Below are 17,988 nucleotides of genomic sequence, written 5' to 3'. Positions count from 1 at the left end.
TAGGGTCATTCATTTTCTTCATTCATTTGTCATTACTTAATAATTAATGTTTGCACCTGATTTGCATTTACACCTAACTTGATGTAGTCCAAATTAATGAATGAGAAGCTGTCATATGTAACACATTCGTAGAAAAAGATGAAATAAAAACTTACAAATGGAGAGACCATGAGCATATATCTATAGTAGACATGCATCTTAACAAAAGATGAGCCATTTAGAGTCGTACACGCATGACCACATCTCGAAAAGACAATCATTTATGGCATGACGCGTGACCAATAGACCCAAGGCATGCACAGGTCATAACAGATAAACGAAGTCTTTTGAAAGACCTGCCGTGGCCGAGTTCTTCATAGCCAACATACATAAGACATGGCTATCATAAGATTATAATTAGGAAGTGAACTCCATAGAGACCATCTGAGAACTTTTAGGGCCTGTTTGGCCGGGCAGATTGGATGGGATTGGATGGTATTAGAGTGGATTGCACGGATTTCAAGGTAATGATAACTGAGTCAGTAGATTGGTGCAAGATCCATGGGATTGCCATATCCCGGGATTGCTATATCCGGTCTGTTTGGCACGCCTGGCCAATCCGGGGATTAAACCTTCCAATCCTTTTCAATTCCTCAAACCAAACACGTCCCAGGCAATTTTGAAGGGATTAGGGTGGATTGGATGGGATTTAAAGGTAATGATGGTGATGTCAATGGATTGTCTTAAGATCCATGGGATTGCTATATCCCGGAATCTGGATCCCGTGTCTGTTTGGCACGCTTGGCCAATCTTGGGATCTATCTTCCAATCCCTTCCAATTCCATCCAATCTTCCCGGCCAAATAGGCCCTTAGATACTACAAGAAAGTTAGAGTGAACAACTGAAAGCCATAAAAAAATATAAGCAAATCATCTACAACAATACAACAAAGCAAGGACTCCAAAATTGAGTAAGTTGCGGCCGTCATGTAATAAGAAGACTCGTGCATAAGTAAAGGAGTATTATGCATGATCACCACATCTCATAAACCTATAAAAAGCAGCACTCAAATAGGACTTTGAGGCCCTTGCCAATACAAAATCAATTAATATTAATTTTAGCTTTATGTTGCTTATCCCTTTAATCCTATATAGACACACATTAGTTTAACTTTTTAGTTTAGTTCCCTCCACTTCTATCTAACCATGTTGCAATAAGTCAAGAGCCATTCATTCCTAATTTAGCCTCGTTTCCATCTAACACATTAATGAAGTACACGCGTAAGTTAGTTTATTCGCGACCAAGTCGTCGGGTTCTTAGATGATTAAATTCTCACTTGGTATATATCTGACAACGTCCTACTAACCTCATGCCACGATTGTCTGGTATTTTCATGATTTATCTAATGATTGCTTAGGTTAATAACACTATCAAGGCCACAACCATTTATTACACTAAACGCTGTAGGTAAGATCTTATACTTATTGTTTCTTTTTGTCAATTGTGCTGCCTTGATATTTTAATTAATAAAATCAACAATGCAACATTTATCTATAGTTTATCTTTCTTTATTGCTATCTTAAAAAGCACAATCTAAACTAACATCATTGAAATAAAAAAGAAGTCATCATCTTCAAGGCAAAAATGATCTCATTTAAAAGGACTACCCGATCGTCTATAACAATTGGCGGTTTAATAGTTAGACCAATCTTTACAAATTTCATCATAATATGGCTAATTTGACATTTGAGGTTACAAGAGTTCAACTTGATTTGAGTTAGCATACATTACATCTAATATAACTGCACACGATTTAATCGAAATTGGGTTGTTCATTATACATGTGGCCATGCACCCGGATTGAATAGCAATGATATGAACTCGCCAACAATTTTCATCAGGTGGTCTATAGGTGGTTCTCCATCCAATACACGATTCGCTACTTCATATACATGTCAACCTGATGCGTGCATCCGTGTTGAGAGATGTATGCGGAGCTAGCAAAGCTCGAAAGCTATCTATGACGTATGAGGTGAAAATAAGTGTAGAGAGCTTGGGCTTTTCTATTTACTGATTATAGCTCATTCTTATCAAGTAGCATGTGATTTGTAGTTGGGTCTGCTCATCTGACTTTTGTTGGGCGTTTGGAACGTGGCTTTTATGAGAAGAGGAAAGGAACAAGCCTATGGTCTGGGTTTATAACACCCTCCAAGCATGATAGATGGGAAAGAGGAGATGAGACACAATGCCAATTCAAGTATGAATTTTGGGTTTGTCGGTTGGGGTGAAACAATGCCAAATTCATGTTAATTCCCTACAAGAGAATGCAACAATATTAGTACATGATTAAAACAAATGCAGCACAGGTAAATCGGTGGAAGAGAGAAGAAACAACATCGGTTTCCAACTCGAATTCAAAAGAGGAATATGTTGAGTGATTGGTGGAAGAGATTTTGCACCGTTGCTATCGTTGTCGAATTCCATCAATGGAGGAATGATGCTCCTTCTATCCACATGGGCTGAAGGAATTTGAAAAAAGACATAATTTCAAGCATCAGAAAAGAGGAGAGATGTTTTAAAAGGAATTTAAGAGGGCTGAGAGGGGAAATTTTTATTTAAAATTTGTTTTTTTTTATAAAAAGGGTCGGGCGATGCTAGGTTGATGAGCTTTTAGACTCTTAAGTGCAAGTTCGACCCAATTGGGAAACAAGCTCAAGCTTTAAGCCTGAACCAAGCCCTCGGGCCTAAGGTGGGCCAAGCCCAAAAGCGCGCCGGGCCAGCCCGACCCACTAACAACCCTACTGAAACTTTAACTTTTCTTCATAAATAGATTCTATTTTAGAATAAAATGAATCCCAGCAAAGAAAGAGAGAGAGATAGGCTTGGATGCATCCCATTGGGTGTCACCCAAAGAGAGGAGAGAGAAAAAGAAGAAGCCGGAGGAAGAGACCCACCTCTCTTTCTCTCCTTTCATCAAATGTTTCGAAGGTGCATGTCTCACCTGTGTGGGCAACTTTTACGTTCTTTTACCCCCACTCAGAGAATTGACGTGTTTAGCTTCATCTGAAAAAAATCTAGAACAAACTTCGTAAGTGGAATGTCAACATCAACAAAAGCTGTAGTTCGGACTTTGAAAATGTAAATCTTAACCTTGAATTATTTAAACAGAGATTCATATGGGTTAACCACACGATCTAAGTTTTCGAAAATATCTATTTTCCAAAATGTTTAAAAAACCTAACATATGAACAGTGGGAAAAGCCAATTTACCTTGTACATTGTAGCCCATCTGAAGAATGAACTTGTTTGATATTTTTGACGGAAGATTGTAGACACCCCACGTAGTAAAGGATTGTGATAATTGGTCTCAATTATCTGTATAGGGTGTTGATTAAAATTAAACCATTGTAGAGTTTTGGCCAAGCCTTCGATTTGGCCCAATCCCTATTCCAAAGTGTTAATCCTCCTAGAAGCCATGAGACAACTACTTGAAGATGATGTGACTCTCATTTTTGTGATTTTCCTCACATCATAGCCACTTAATTTAGACTCTATTAAAAGGACAACCTCATAATCTAAATGTGAATGCAATACCATTAACAAATAATTGGACGGCTGACGGCCTTCTAAACTTAAACCGTTGTGAGTCGGGTGTAAACAAGGTCTAATATTTATTTCCAACCTTAAGCTAAGATCTCACACATGTTGCCTACTTGCATGTGCACCCACGATGTGGACCCGTACGGTTCTACATGCACTGGAATTGGAAAACCACTATTCATAAATGAATTTTTAAAATTTCAAAATTTACTTGGAAGGTGGGAAGATGTTGGACCTTTAAGTTCCTTGCATGCAAAACTTTGAGATGTGTGTTTGGGTTACTTCGTTATTAAGTTGGGAGACGAAAAATAGATGCCCAATAATCTTTAGTGGTCGTAAGTCCAACCGGTTGGATCACAACTCACCGTCCATCTGGCTGATAATTTCCAATCTTTTAAGTGAATGTGAAATCCAACCCTTCCAATATATTTCTCCCACACTAGGATCGCCTAATACAAAATCATCCATATATATATATATATATATATATTAGGTGGGCCACACCATAGAAAACAATGTTTGTCCACCGATAAGTAGCGAAATATAAGTGTGCTCAACTTGATATGTCAATATGGTTGGGTTTTGCATAAGGAGATCCTCATGGTGGGACCAACCTATTGGATGGTTGGATGTTACACACACATGAAGGGCTGCAAGTTATCCATCGGGTGGACCGTAGCTGCAGTCCAAGTGGTTGGACTTGAGATATTCTCTCCATACACATTATAAGAGGGACTCATCCTCCCAGGTTGAAAACTTTCGTCTTTTATTCACTGAACAACTTTCCTTCTAGGAATTCAGATTATGGCCTCTCTGTAGGCCATAGATCAAACGGTTAGGATCATCCATTATCCAAGACTCCGAAGCAGCCCTCATCACCTGGATCTACAGTTTTGGACCCTCGAGTAATGCATGAGGCAGGCCCCACGGTACAGATGAATCAATGCATAAACCAGCCTGTCCACTCATCTAGAAGCGCCACACATCTACATTATATGTGGACTGTTGGCAAATACTTTTTTCAAACTCAGCATGGCTTTCAGAAAAGGGTGGGCCAGCCCCAATTTTTAATGCTGGTCATGTGCAGTGTGGAGCCCACCTTATGCACGGGTCTGATGTCGACATGCTACATTACAAGTACTGCAGGGTCTCATACGTGTACATTGCACATTGGCACATGAGCCGCATACAGGGGCGTGTGAGGCCAGCAAACCTCCATTTCAAAGTAACCCACAACACCTTTCCCGTGTGCCATTGTTTTCATCAAAGATACGGCAATGTCGGTAGAACGAGAACATGCTAGAGCCATGTCTCGGCGGTACTCATTGCACAGTGGCTTATCAATCAGGACCGTCCGTTTATTGGACCCTATGGTTGGATGTCCTGTGGCTCAAAATACACGTAGATCAGACCATCCTAACCATCAAAACAGTGGTCTTCAAAGCACGGCAGAAAACAAAAGAGAATGATTAGGTACAGCGGGAAGGAAGCTGACTTGTCATCCAGCCAGGAGGTTCCCGGACGCTGATTGCGTGGTTGTGGGCCCACCGTGATATATGTATTTTATCCATGCTGCTCATCCGTTTCTCCGTTTTGTTTAAGGCACGTGAGCCCAAAATCGAAGCATATTCAAAGCTGTGTAGCGTAATCTGTTGAAATCTACCTTACTGGGGTCTATAGTGATTTTTATTTATCATCCAACCTGTTCATAAGGTCAGGTGGGCATGGATGAAGGGAAAATCCAAATATAAGCTCGATCCAAAACTCATGTTGTCCCGAGAAATTTTCAACAGTATGCATTCAATTTCCAATGTTTCGTGTTGTGTTGTCCGACGGCATGGATAAAATACATACATCACAATGGGCCCCACAGTTTACTATGCAATCCACATCCGTCATTCCAGGCAAAATGCCAGCTGTGCAGTAGATCCGTACCATGTAAATGGCAGGCTTCGCTACGAAGATCAGCTGGCAAAAAAAAAATCAGGCTGGTCCACTAATTGGGTGGGACATACGTGTATGTTGAATCAGACCGTTGGTTGTTCATCAACTTGGCATGGCCCACCAGATCAGCAGACCGGCCTGATTTTTGTGCCAGGCAATCTTCACAGTGGGGCCTTACGTTTGCATGGTTTGAATGTCCTACACCGCTAGAATGTCGGTCGGTAGGACAGACGTGGTTGGTCAACAAGTTCTAGCCATGAGCTTTACCTGATCAGTGTGCCATCCATGATAGGGCCCACTAGATTAACAGGCCCTGTCAATAAGCCACATGGCTTATGGCTCTGCCGTGCTCCGACCAGGAACTTCCTGCGACGGGAAATTAGAGAAATCCACCCTGTCCATCCATTTTGCCAGATCATGCTAAGGCCACGGTCCCAAAAATGAGACACATACAGATCTGAAGTGGGCTGCGCGATAGGAAAAAGTGTGGGGAATTGCTTACTGTTGAAACCTCCCTGGGTTCACTAAGCCATCCATACCGTTTATAAGGTCATTCCGACTGAGATGAACTCAAAACACAAAAATATAGCTTGATCCAAAACTTCTGTAGCCACATGAAGGTTTCAATGGTGGACGTTCAATCTTCACTGTTTCCTATAGTGCAGCCCACTTGAGTTTTAGATCTACCTCATTTTGAGCCCATGACATGATCTGGCAAAGGGAACGATGGGTTGGACTTCTCACAAACATCACGCTGAGCCCCGTATAGCTTCTTCCCGTCGCAGGAAGTTCCTTCGCAAGCAATCCGCGTCGACCTGTCATGCTTTAACTGATTCCAATATACAAAGGAAAGAAACGACAAAGAAAAGCCAGAGAAAAAGGGTAAAGGAAAACATGGGCTTTTTGCTTTTTTAGATACAAGAGAAACTTTGATACTCTGGCAGAGTGTGACGGTTGATATGCAGGCAATATCAAATTTCACAAGTGGCACTCAAGTAACTAAATTAAACTGTCCATATGTGTCACAATTTAGGATGCCTTTTAAACCAAAAATTACACCGATTGGATTTCGTAACTGGTAGATTCCTAGGGCGTGTTTGGCCGGGCGCTGGATGTGGGATTAGGTGGGATTAGGAGGGATGGGATCGGCTATATCCTGGGATCGGCATGACGAGCCAAACAGATCCGGTGAACTTTGTTCCGGTATACGAGCAATCGCATGGATCTCAAGACAATCCACTGACATCACCATCATTACCTTAAAATTGATCCTATCCCTTGGTTGGATGGATTGGAAGGTACAATCCCGGGATATGCAGGGCGTGCCAAACAGACCCAGTGAACTTGTCCGGGATATAAGCAATCCCATGGATCTCAAGACAATCCACTGACACCACCATCATTACCTTAAAATTGATCCCATCCCACCAAATCCCATGGGATTGGTCCGGCCAAACACGCCCTAGACATTTAGGGCGTGTTTGGACAGGCATCATGTGCTGGAGTAGGTGGTATTAGGCTGGATAGATTTCTTGAATCCAGCGGCGTCCATATTGAGGTATGTTCTGGCGACGCAGGAGTGAAGAAGGAGCAGATTTCTGCTGCTACATGCGAAATCCCGCGGATATGCGCACTTGTTTCCTGGCTGATGATATAAAACTCATGTGGAGCCCACTGTGTATATGTATGTAAATCCACTCTGTCTATCAGGTGCAAACCCGTATTTAAACCATAAATACTAAATATAAATCTGAACAAAGATTCCTATTGGTCACACCAATGGGAACGATTCTAGTATATCATATGGGATATGTTGCCATCCCATGCCCGTCCAAACACGACAGGGGCTGGATAGGGCAAATCCAGCCTGCCCGTGCAAACATCCCAGCAAGTGACTCGCTGGATATAACAATCCCATGGGATTGCAAGCAATTCACTGACGCAGCCATTAATTTCTTGAAATGGGTGCAATCCACCCTAATACAATCCAATCCCATGGGATTTGCCCGTCCAAACACGCCCTAGTTAATGGTCAAAACAAAAAATTGTCACTGTCCCAAATTCAACAAACAAATGCCCATTGATCAAAGGTTAGGATCTTTCAATCAATCTAACCTCTGGATGAGTACCTATCTACAGTGGGACCAGACATTTGCATGGTTTAATTTGATCCAACATGTCACGTAGACAGATATTCGGTGCCGGATATCAACCATGGCACTCTGCCAGAGCACCACCTGAGGCAATCCCACCACTAGAAAATTCCTTTAAAAGTCTCAGATGCATGCTATCATTTGCCTAAAAACACAGCTCAGAGAAAAAAGTCCATTGATCAGATGGTTAGGATCACTCAGACATCAGCCATGCAAAATGACATTTCAATCTTTTGGTAGACTAGCAGTACATACACGTGAGCTGAAATTTTCAGTTGGGGCCCACCTAATAAGATCAGGGAGCTCCGGTAGTCTATCCCCTCGAGGGGGTGGTGCAGTAGGAGCCGTTGAATTAGGTACTCTTTAACATTCAGCATTGCAAAAGTATGAATATAGGTATGCATGGACGGATGTATGCAAGTTGATTTTTTTTATTTTTTTTTCCATTGACAATCAGTGCAAACAAAAGCTACAAAATGTTCCCGCTCAATTTCAATCTCTGCTCACCTCTAAGCAAAAAAAGTTCCAGGTAGTTTAGAACTCAAACACACGAAGTTCTATCATTCCCTCTTTCCGCTTTGGCGAATACCATGCTAAAACTTTACCTGACACTAAGGCTCTTAGAGAGTAACTCATGCTGTATACGACATCCTCAACACGAAGGATGTACCTTCCTGATGGTGAAAATCTTGAATCCACCCGAAAGACGATTGGCCCGGCAACCTGTAAAACAAAGCGAGGACAAGTAGTGAAATGCCATCAAGTCTCACTCTTTTCGGCTTCATAGGGATTATGGCGTTGAAGTTAACAGATTCTACCCCAGTTTATCAACCAAACAAAATGCAGGGAGCTCCTGTATTCTTTTGATTACAATAGCACCACCAGTAGAGAAGCTGCTCATGCTGCAAGCTTAGGTTTGATTTCTTTATTTTATTTTCAGTGACAATGCTGATTAGGTTTTGGTTAAGAAATTAGAATCATAGGATTCAATTCCATTCTCCCAGAATAATCAAGGATATAATTCAAGCAACTTGAATCCTATTTGACAAAAAAGCACACTAATCATATGATTCAATAGAATACTGAACTTCTAATTAGGATGTGCTAGCAATACTTGTCAGGTCGGGTCACTCTAATTTGAACACTTTTTTTTTTTTTGGAACAAAACCGGATTAAGCAGAGATTTATCATTTTTGTTTTCTGCTTTTCCACAATAAAATATCTAACTCCACTTGTTTTGACCGGCAGTGGAAATGGTTTGAATAGAATTTTTGCCAAAATGTTTTGTGCTAGACCGATTTCCAAGGTATTTCCAAACGTCACCATAAGATTGATAAAGAAGTTGTACGTAGAATTAGAGCTAGGTGGATGAAAGTTATCAATTTTTCTGCTCTTTCACACTAAACTATCAAACTCTGCCTGTTTCAACTGGTGTAGTGGAGATGGGCAGAATACCATTTTGCTAGAAAGTTGTGCAAGACTGCAGTTTTGAAGGTAAGGAAGTGGCTCGTGGTGATGTGCCACTGCAGTTTTATGTTATCGCCACGTTAACATTCAAACTAAAGGATGAGTTTATAAGATAGCTACAACACCAGCCATGGTTTTTATGGGATGGAATGTTGGGCAGTCAAGGAACAACATTCTTACAGGATGAGTGTATATGAAAAGGGGATGCTAAGGTGGATGAGTGGCAAGACGAGGAAGGATAGGATTAGAAATGAATGCATTCAAGGGAACTTAAAATAGCACCAATAGGTAATGAGATGAGGGGAACTAGATTTGGATGGTTTTGGCCATGTGCAACAGAGACCAAGAACTGCATCGACATTGTTTCCAATTGAGGGCTCACATGGGCAAGGGGAAGCCCCTACAAGGACATGGGTGGAGGTAGAAAAAAAGATCCATCACCTATGGTTTAATTGAGGATATGATCCTTGAGAGTGGAATGGCGGAACAGGATTTGTGTAGCCTGCTCCAATTAGTTGGGATAAGGCTATCTTTCAGCCGAAAAAGAAAATAGAAAAAAGAAAAAAGTGTTGGGATAAGGCTCAAAAGATGATGATGATGACCCCAAGTCAAATGACTTGGAACAAAATGCTGGATGATTATTGATTTGGTTTTCCCATGTTTTTAAATGTATTCTATACTAATTAAATTCTGCCTCCTTTTCTTTTAGATTAATGATTTATAGTCCCACTTTTAGATTTGCACTACTTCGTTTCATGTATGGTGAAACAATAGTTAGAAGATGATAACATGAAACAGAAAGCACATGAATGGCTATACCTGCTGCTGAAAGATCACATTAAGCTGTGGGGAAGCGAGCAGATTTACTTCTCTTTTGGTTGGACTTCCGAAGACATCTGAGACCAAGTGTGCAGCACCCTTGATAAATGCTGAAGCTGAACAGATGTCCAGGCGGGCATCTACCCTGGTCAGGTCTCCAAAAGGTTTCCTGAACTTCCCGTGTTGAAATGTATACCGCACCGAGCCAAACAAGTCAGCACCGAGTAGCTGTCTCCTGTTGGCAACCTCTCCATCTCCTGAATGAGCTCTCGAATCAGCGTTTGAGTTTTTGCCGCCACCAAACCAGGCAGAACAGGTACCACCTAAGGGAAAGAACTCATCAAGTGCAAGTCCGAAGCAATTTTAAATGGACATGGAGATGAAGCATAGTAAGTATAAGAGCAGACACTACACCGCGCCGAGTTCACTCATGTTTTGATGATCTGCTTCCAAATAACAAACCATAAGACTGGCATTTGGAAAAATAACAGGATACAAGCATTCCAACCGGTTGCAATACCAGAAAGGTTATCGCATGTTTACTAGCCTAACATGCTTAAAATGTTGACAATATTAAAAATTCAACACATATAGATGCAAGAACATATCAAATGCAAATAAGAAACATTGACTAGATCGTGGAACAGGCGCCCAATATCAAACTGATCTCGAGTGTTTGCATCACACCTCCAAAATGAAAGACTATCATAAACTAATAAATAAACTACTGAAACACAAGATATTTAAGATTAAATGAAAATTTAAAACTATTAATATAATTCCAATCACGCTATAACTGTTTTACTAAATAGAAGTTGCCATGGATATTATGGCTCATCAATTAACGCACTGGAATTTTATGAAGCTAAAAACAAAAAGCATGAATAACAACAAGGACTAGACTATTGAGTTCTTTGCTATGTAACTAACCCAATTAAAAGAATGAAGGTGGAAAAAAGGAATAAAAAATCTTTGGCTTAGCCAAAAAGAAGGAAAAAAAAAAGGGAAAAAAAGAAGAGAAGAAACTATGTAGAATAAAGAAAGTAGCATTATAAACAATACATGTATAGCTACCTCACGAGGTAACTGTGAAGCGTTTTGTGACATCATCAGGACATTTAATCCATGGTGAAGTGTCTATTGGACCAAAGAACTCACACAACAGAACCCTGGAAACCAAAAGTGTCCAAGAGCTCAAAGCACTCACATGACTGAAACCTAGAAACTAGAAGTATGCAGCTAACCTGATATGAAAGATGAGATAAAGCACCTTTGTTTTTTCGAATGATAATGGGATAAAGTATACATGACAAACTATATGATAAAGCATACAAGACAACTATATCTAGCAAAGCTGATGATGTTATTGATAAAATATCCTCGATGAAATAAAATAAAGGGAGTTTTATAAAATACAACCTAATTTTTATGGAATTTATATTCCAGTACTTTCTTTTAAAAATGTTTTCACTTAGCTACTCATTAAGTTTCATTAAGCTACCTTCCCCTAGATTTTACTAACGTAGTTAGAATAAATGAGATATTTTTTTCGTAACTGATAAAACTGCCCTTCCCTCTTACATGCAAAAACCTATTGACATATTCATGGTCAAAAGACTTGGTTTGTCAGATCAACTAGTTTGTCCTGAGAGTCAGGCAGATGCAGGAGAGTCCAGACGAGTCCCTATAAATGGTGAGAGCCCTAACCAATTGATCTGTGGGGCCCACCCCATCATCCATTGCACAAGCTCATGTCAGGACATGAGGTAAAAAATCAGGCAGATTAACAACTCAAGTGGGCCATACCACAAAAAAAATAGTGTGATTGAATGCCCACCATGAAACTTTCTTGTCACCCATGGAAGTTTTGGATCAGGCTGATATATGTGTCTTCCCTTCATCCTGGTGGTAATGACCTTATTAGTGGGTTTGTGTTGCATATAAACACCAGGGTGGGCCCCAGGAAGGTTTTGAATGAACGATGTTTCAATCCTCAATGTTTCTTGCAGTGTGGCCCACTCCAGTTTAACATGAGCTCACAAAACTAATGAAAAGATTAGATGTCACTCCTGCATAACGGTAGGCCCCACAATATGTGTCAGTTCCTCTCGTTAAGGTTGTTAGAGAGAGAGAGAGAGAGAGAGAGAGAGAGAGAGAGAGAGAGAGAGTCCTACAATGCCTGTTATACGGAGTTCCTATGACAAAAAGCCACGTGGGGCCCATCGCGATGTCTGTCCCTTAGTTTCGGCAGCTTATGTCATGATGAGAGCCCAAAAATGAACTAGACACCAGACTCAAGTGGGCCACATCACAAGACAGTGGGAACTGAACTCCATCAATGAAACCTTACCGGGACTGTTGTGATGTTTGTATGCCACTAAACCATTAACAAAGCTATTACCACAAGGACGAATGGAAAACACAATTTCAACCCAATTTAAAACTTCCGTGACCACCAGGAATAACGTCAGATTAATGGATTGTTGGCATATAAACAAGGTGGGCTGTACACAGTAAATGGTGAACGTGTCCATTCCAATGCAGAAAAACTATGTAGGCGAAGTGCTGATTTTTAGATGAGAAGCATCCAAGTGAACTGAATTGGGTTCGGTTGCAGTAAATGTGGGCTGACTTTAATGTGTGACAGTTATATGACAATACTGATACGTCAGTTTTTTTTTTTTTTTTTAACGCATAATCAAGCTTTCATTGACCAGACAGCATCTAGTTAATATTAAAGTGTAGCAAGAAGAATGATCAAGCCATCAAAGTTACCAATAATTCCTGAGATTGCAGCATGTGGTTCTCTCAAACGTGTGTCATAGTTGAACCACCAAGCCCGACCCTTGTCAGTTTTCACTAACAGATCCTTCTTCTTCTCCTTCTGCCTCCAAATGTCCCTGCTCTTCTCATAAGAAAATGCGGCCTTTGCACATACTCCTGGCATCAGAGCTAAAGGAACATCTCCACATGATTCACTAAGGGGTTGAGGATCACCACTATTTTTGTGTATGCCAAAACGATATCTCAATCCAGATTCAGAAACAATTGATGTCAAATCTAATGATATCGATGCAGGCACATCCCAATATGCTCCATTCTCGTCGATGAATAGCTCAGGCCATGCCGCTTCTAGTGTAACATCATGTTGAGGAAGCTGCACATACAAGAAAGCTTAAGCAAAATGGATGACATGACAGTTATAAGCACACGATCCAGATTCTACATATTATAAGAGAGATATTCGAAGAGCTTCTTGCCTTATGGAAGTACATTGCTTTAGAGCGGCGCCCCTTCTTCTCGCCATGCACTTCGGTGGTAAAATATAATGATGAAGCAGGTGTGAGAGAAATTTGTGAGCAAAAACCAAGCGCATAGAGTGATTTGTCCAAGAAATGCCTGGCAACATCCTTAAATGCAGGCAGTTCAAACTCATCACCACCTGCCACTTCTTCTTTAATCGAAGTTATTAGTTTCTTCGGACGGAACTGCCCAACTAATCCAACCCACCTACAAAGCATTCCCATGGAACAAAATAAGATTTGTACTGTGATTAAGGCAACAGCAGGCACACATATGCCTATCAAATTGAATTGCTACAATTAGTCCAATAATGTAGAACTAACAAAATTATGATTTCCTTAACCTTGGTATTATCTTGGCTTCAAATTACAATCACATTACCTTCGAGTTGGACATCATTGATATCTATCTCTTCATTTGCTCTTTGTTAACTGAATTTATCACAATTTAATCACTTCTGCGACCAAATGCATCCTATACCTTGAGGGGTTGCTTGGCAACCTGGGATTTGATAATTAAGAAATCAATTTCAGGAACTAAATTCCTGAGAATTGGATTCTTTCAGTATGCTTGGCAGCATGGAATTTGATTATGGGAAATGGGCCTGGAATTAGTAAACAATAAAAAAAAATGGCTGTTGGACTGGAACTGGTAAGTCTGGAATAGCAAACCACCCTCTGCCAAATAACTCAAAAATGAGACTTTTGCCTGGAATTCAATGCTCACATTTTTACGCTTCCAACCGAAGGAATTTTGCACAGAGAATTGGATTCCAATTCCAAATACCCCAATGTCCAAATGACCCCAAAAGCGTAGGAGTTTAGTTGTATCCTTGGTATTATTGCAAGAATACAAAACCAACAATGATGCAACCAAATGGCCACACAAGCTGATTGATCAAGATTTGAAGAAAAGGCCCACGTTCTCACGTGTGCACAAGAAAATGCTCACTTTTGCTTTTTAGCTCATCTTTACTTTCCTTTTACTTTCAAATTTCTAGATGAGGAAATATCTTTACTTTCCATTTCTTCTAAATCTCTACATTAGATAATTTCCTTTGATATCTTTTTATTAGGCAAGAAGTAATCTTAGATTCTTCTTATTTAAGTGATTTTTTATTTAGGTACTTTCCTATTTTTTAGATCTTTGCTAGCTAGAAATTCTATTTTTAGATTTCATAGTTTTTATTGCAAATTGTAAGGACTAATTATGAATAAAGCCTAGGCTTATAGGCCATAGAATAAGATAGTTGAATGATATTATTTTTTTAATGAAAATTCTCTTATTTTCTCTACGATAGTTGTTGAATGAGGGAAGTGATCTCTAGTTCAAGACTAGAGGACCGTTGAGCTTGCTCACAGTCTTGCATTCGTGGTCTCTAGCATTTGGCTAGAGGATCGTTGCATCCTTTCCCACAATCTCTTTCTTCTTTTGTTTGCTCTATTTGCTTCTAGAGATTGCGAATGCAAGACAGTGAGCAAGCTCAACAGTCCTCTAGACTTAAACTAGAGATCACTTCCCCCCTTCAACAACTACCATAGAGAAAATAAAAGAATTTTCATAAAAAATATAATATCATTCAACTATCTTATTCTATTTATAATTCAATCCTCACAATCTCCAATAAAAACTATGCAATTTAAAAATAGAATTCCTAGCTAGCAAAGATATGAAAAATAGGAAACTACCTAAATAAGAAAGTACTTAGATAAGAACAATCTAAGATTACTTTTTGCCTAATAAAACGATATCAAAGGAAATTTCCTAATGTAGAGATTTAAAAGAAATAGAAATTAAATATATTTCATAGTGTAGATATTTGAAGGAAAAAGGAAAGTAAAGATGAGCTACAAAGGGAAAGTGGGCATTTTCTTGTGCAAACGTGCAGAGCGTGCATACGTGAGATGTGGGCCTTTTCTTCAAATCTTGATCAATCAACTTGTGTGGCCATTTGGTTGCATCAAACAACAATACGTGCACTCTCGACCAAAAAGGAGGAAGAGAAGAAAATAAAGAAAGAGAAATTGCAATTAAATGATACAGAAAGTGGAACAAAGCTCTCTAACTTTTTCATCTCCGAACATATTACAAGGAGAGAAAAATAACTAAATTTAGAGGAATCACATGCTAAAAGAGAAGAAAACCAAGCTACACATCAGCATTCCTCTGGCCATTCTCTACCCGAAATCCACATTCATCTCTAACCCATCACGAGAAACCCAAACCCATGAAGAGGAGGGAGGGAGTACATCCAATGCATACAATGACCAGACAAAGACAGAAAACCTGACCAAAAGAATTTCGAATACATCCGAATTGGAAAGCCAAAACAAGCTGCTTTCAGCATCATACATTTTGTCAAATTCAAAGTCACGAGAACGATAATGCTGCGTTTGGCTCATGCGCATTCACAAGCAGAGAAGAACACTATGATTTTGGAATTTTTCTTCTTTAGCAAAACTTTATATAAAAAAAAAAAAAAAGAAGAAGAAGAAGAAGCAAAATGGGGTATCGCGAATTATTCTTCTTGTAGCCCGTACCAAATGCAGGAAAATGCAATGAAGATTTCTACCCGTTCTCCATCCGAAACCAAAACCCATCTCCAACCCATTAGAGAGAGATGGGTATTTCGACTTACCAGTTCATAGAAGCGTATTTTAGCAAAAGGGACTGGAGGGAGAAGGAGCCGAGGTCCTTGGGCGTGGTGGGAGAGATAGAAGGGATAAGACGGAGCGGGAATCCATTTCCCAGCAGAGAGAGCTGCTGGGGGCGGAGCGTACGGCAGGCAGGGGCAGTGAAGATCGGGTACGGCTCGCCCGGTACGGACCGGGCCGAACCGTCCAGCGTCTGAGGGCTGGATACGTTCAGGTCCCAAAACGCAGCGTCCATGGCCAATCTCAGATTCGACATTCTCCTCCCCTGTTTTACCTTATCTCTGTCTCTTGTTTAAATGGAAAAAGGGAAGGGAGGGTTCTTCATTTCTTCCTTGCCGTTGTGCTGTTTGGGGGTTTTAGGGTGAGCGGATTAGGTGAGACCCGGAGCCACCGAGGTGGGTGGGACCCATTACTGTGGGGCTCACAGTGATGCATGTGCCTTAAATCCACACCATTCAACCATTTTGAAAGATCATTTTAGGGCATTATCCCAAAAATGAATCTGAATAAAATCTTAGGTAGACCAAACCACGAGAAACAGTCGTGAATGAACCCCACTTCATTTGCCATCCAAGCTCTTGTTACAAACACCTAGATGAATAGACACATATATAATCTTGATCCGAAGCTATGGTGGCTCGTGAAAAAGTTTTTAATGATCAATCACCGCTGTGTTCCTATACTAGGATCAATTTGAGATTTGTAACTGCTTTATTTTTTTTTGGATCATGCACAAAATAAGCTTTCAATATCGGATGGATGGGGTGATGTAGTCACATACATCACAGTGGTCCCCACAGTCGAGGGTCCCACCCACCTCGGTGGATCCGGGGTCTCACATAATCCGCTCTTGGTTCATTACTGTGGGGCCTAACCTGATGTATGTGTCTTTTTTTTTTATTCTTTTTTTTTTTTTTTTTTTCTCTGTTAGCTTGTTAGTAGTACGCCCACTGTAAGTTCACACTTCACTGTTAACCACTCCCACTAAGGATCGATGCCAAGACCTCAATGTTGAAACGAGTTATCTTTCACTCGTTGACACATTACGGCCATCCATTTCTACAGCTCATTTTAGGGTATTGGCCTGAAAGTTCAGCCGATCCAAATCTTAGGTGGACCACACCACATGAAACAATGGTGATTGAACGCACGCATTAAAAATTTCTTAATGGCCACCGGAATGTTTATTTGCCATCTAACCTGTTGATAAGTTCACTCGGACCTGGATGAAGGGACCACATCTTGATCCAAAACTTTCGTAGCCTGCAAGAGGTTTTTAATGGTCAATCACCACTTATTCCCGTGGTGTTGTCCACTGGAGATTTGGATCTGCTGCATTTTTCATATCATGTCCTTGCAAAATGGATGGACGGAGTGGATATAAGACACACATATCATGGTGTGGCCCCTCAGTAAGGGATACACCGAAGTGCGTCCGGATAGAGAGGGGTGGGAAATCAGCCACAACATCTGTTTGGTGCACCACGTAAAATACCCGAGCCCTGTGGAGCGCATCATGTTGTATATTTGGAATCCAGTCCATCTATCAGGTTCCATCCTCAATGCTAGGGCCTGGAAAAACAAATCAGATAGATCCATGTGGGCCACACCGTAGGGAATGATGGGCATGTGATGCCAACCATAGGTTTGTATGGGGGTCATAATAGTGATTTTGTTTAATCTAATCTGTTAATCAAATTTAACTGACCAGGATAAACTTAAAATACAAAAATCAGCTCGATCCACTCAGTTGGGCCATACAACGTGAACTTAAAGGTTTTAAGAGCACTTTTACATTGTTTCCATTTGTATAGCCAATGGGAGTTATGTCTCGGGCTGATATTTTGATTACACCGTTCGAATAAAGGTTCTCACCTGATGGACGGAGAGGATTTACATATACAACATGATGGGCACAACGGAGCTGTGTTTTACGCGCTGCATGAAACAATTGTTGCCGCCGATTCCAGTTCCAATTGAACGAGCGCGAATTAGGTGAGGCAGGCGTAACAGCTGAGTGGGTGAGGCCCTGATCGCGGTGCTCACCTAAATGTATGGGTTGTATATCC

General features: G+C 40.5%; 1 protein-coding gene across 1 annotated transcript; it reads right to left on the bottom strand.

Annotated features, from left to right (window-relative positions):
- Window positions 1-8,089: 8,089 nt before the first annotated feature.
- On the bottom strand, window positions 8,090-16,250 carry LOC131233116 (protein TRIGALACTOSYLDIACYLGLYCEROL 4, chloroplastic). Its single transcript, XM_058229719.1, has 5 exons — window positions 15,904-16,250; window positions 13,223-13,472; window positions 12,738-13,119; window positions 9,963-10,285; window positions 8,090-8,399 (listed from the first exon to the last, which is right to left on the bottom strand). Exons 1-5 carry the CDS (start codon window positions 16,173-16,175, stop codon window positions 8,211-8,213), a joined length of 1,416 nt encoding a protein of 471 aa, XP_058085702.1. The 5' UTR covers window positions 16,176-16,250; the 3' UTR covers window positions 8,090-8,210.
- Between the last annotated feature and the right edge of the window lie 1,738 nt (window positions 16,251-17,988).

This window comes from Magnolia sinica, chromosome 18 (genome assembly GCF_029962835.1).
Source record: "Magnolia sinica isolate HGM2019 chromosome 18, MsV1, whole genome shotgun sequence".
Classification (NCBI taxonomy): Eukaryota; Viridiplantae; Streptophyta; class Magnoliopsida; order Magnoliales; family Magnoliaceae; genus Magnolia; species Magnolia sinica.
This window is presented reverse-complemented; position numbering and strand designations above follow the sequence as displayed.

Bases quoted from the DNA above. Each gene is read 5' to 3' on its own strand.
- LOC131233116 (XM_058229719.1), bottom strand. From the start codon at position 16,175: ATGTCGAATCTGAGATTGGCCATGGACGCTGCGTTTTGGGACCTGAAC. The intron at 10,286-12,737 runs GTAACTTTGATG...TCTTTCCCTTAG, and splicing joins TGCAATCTCAGGAATTATTG to GTGGTACCTGTTCTGCCTGG. The intron at 8,400-9,962 runs GTATAGCCATTC...TTTGTTTTACAG, and splicing joins ATGTGATCTTTCAGCAGCAG to GTTGCCGGGCCAATCGTCTT.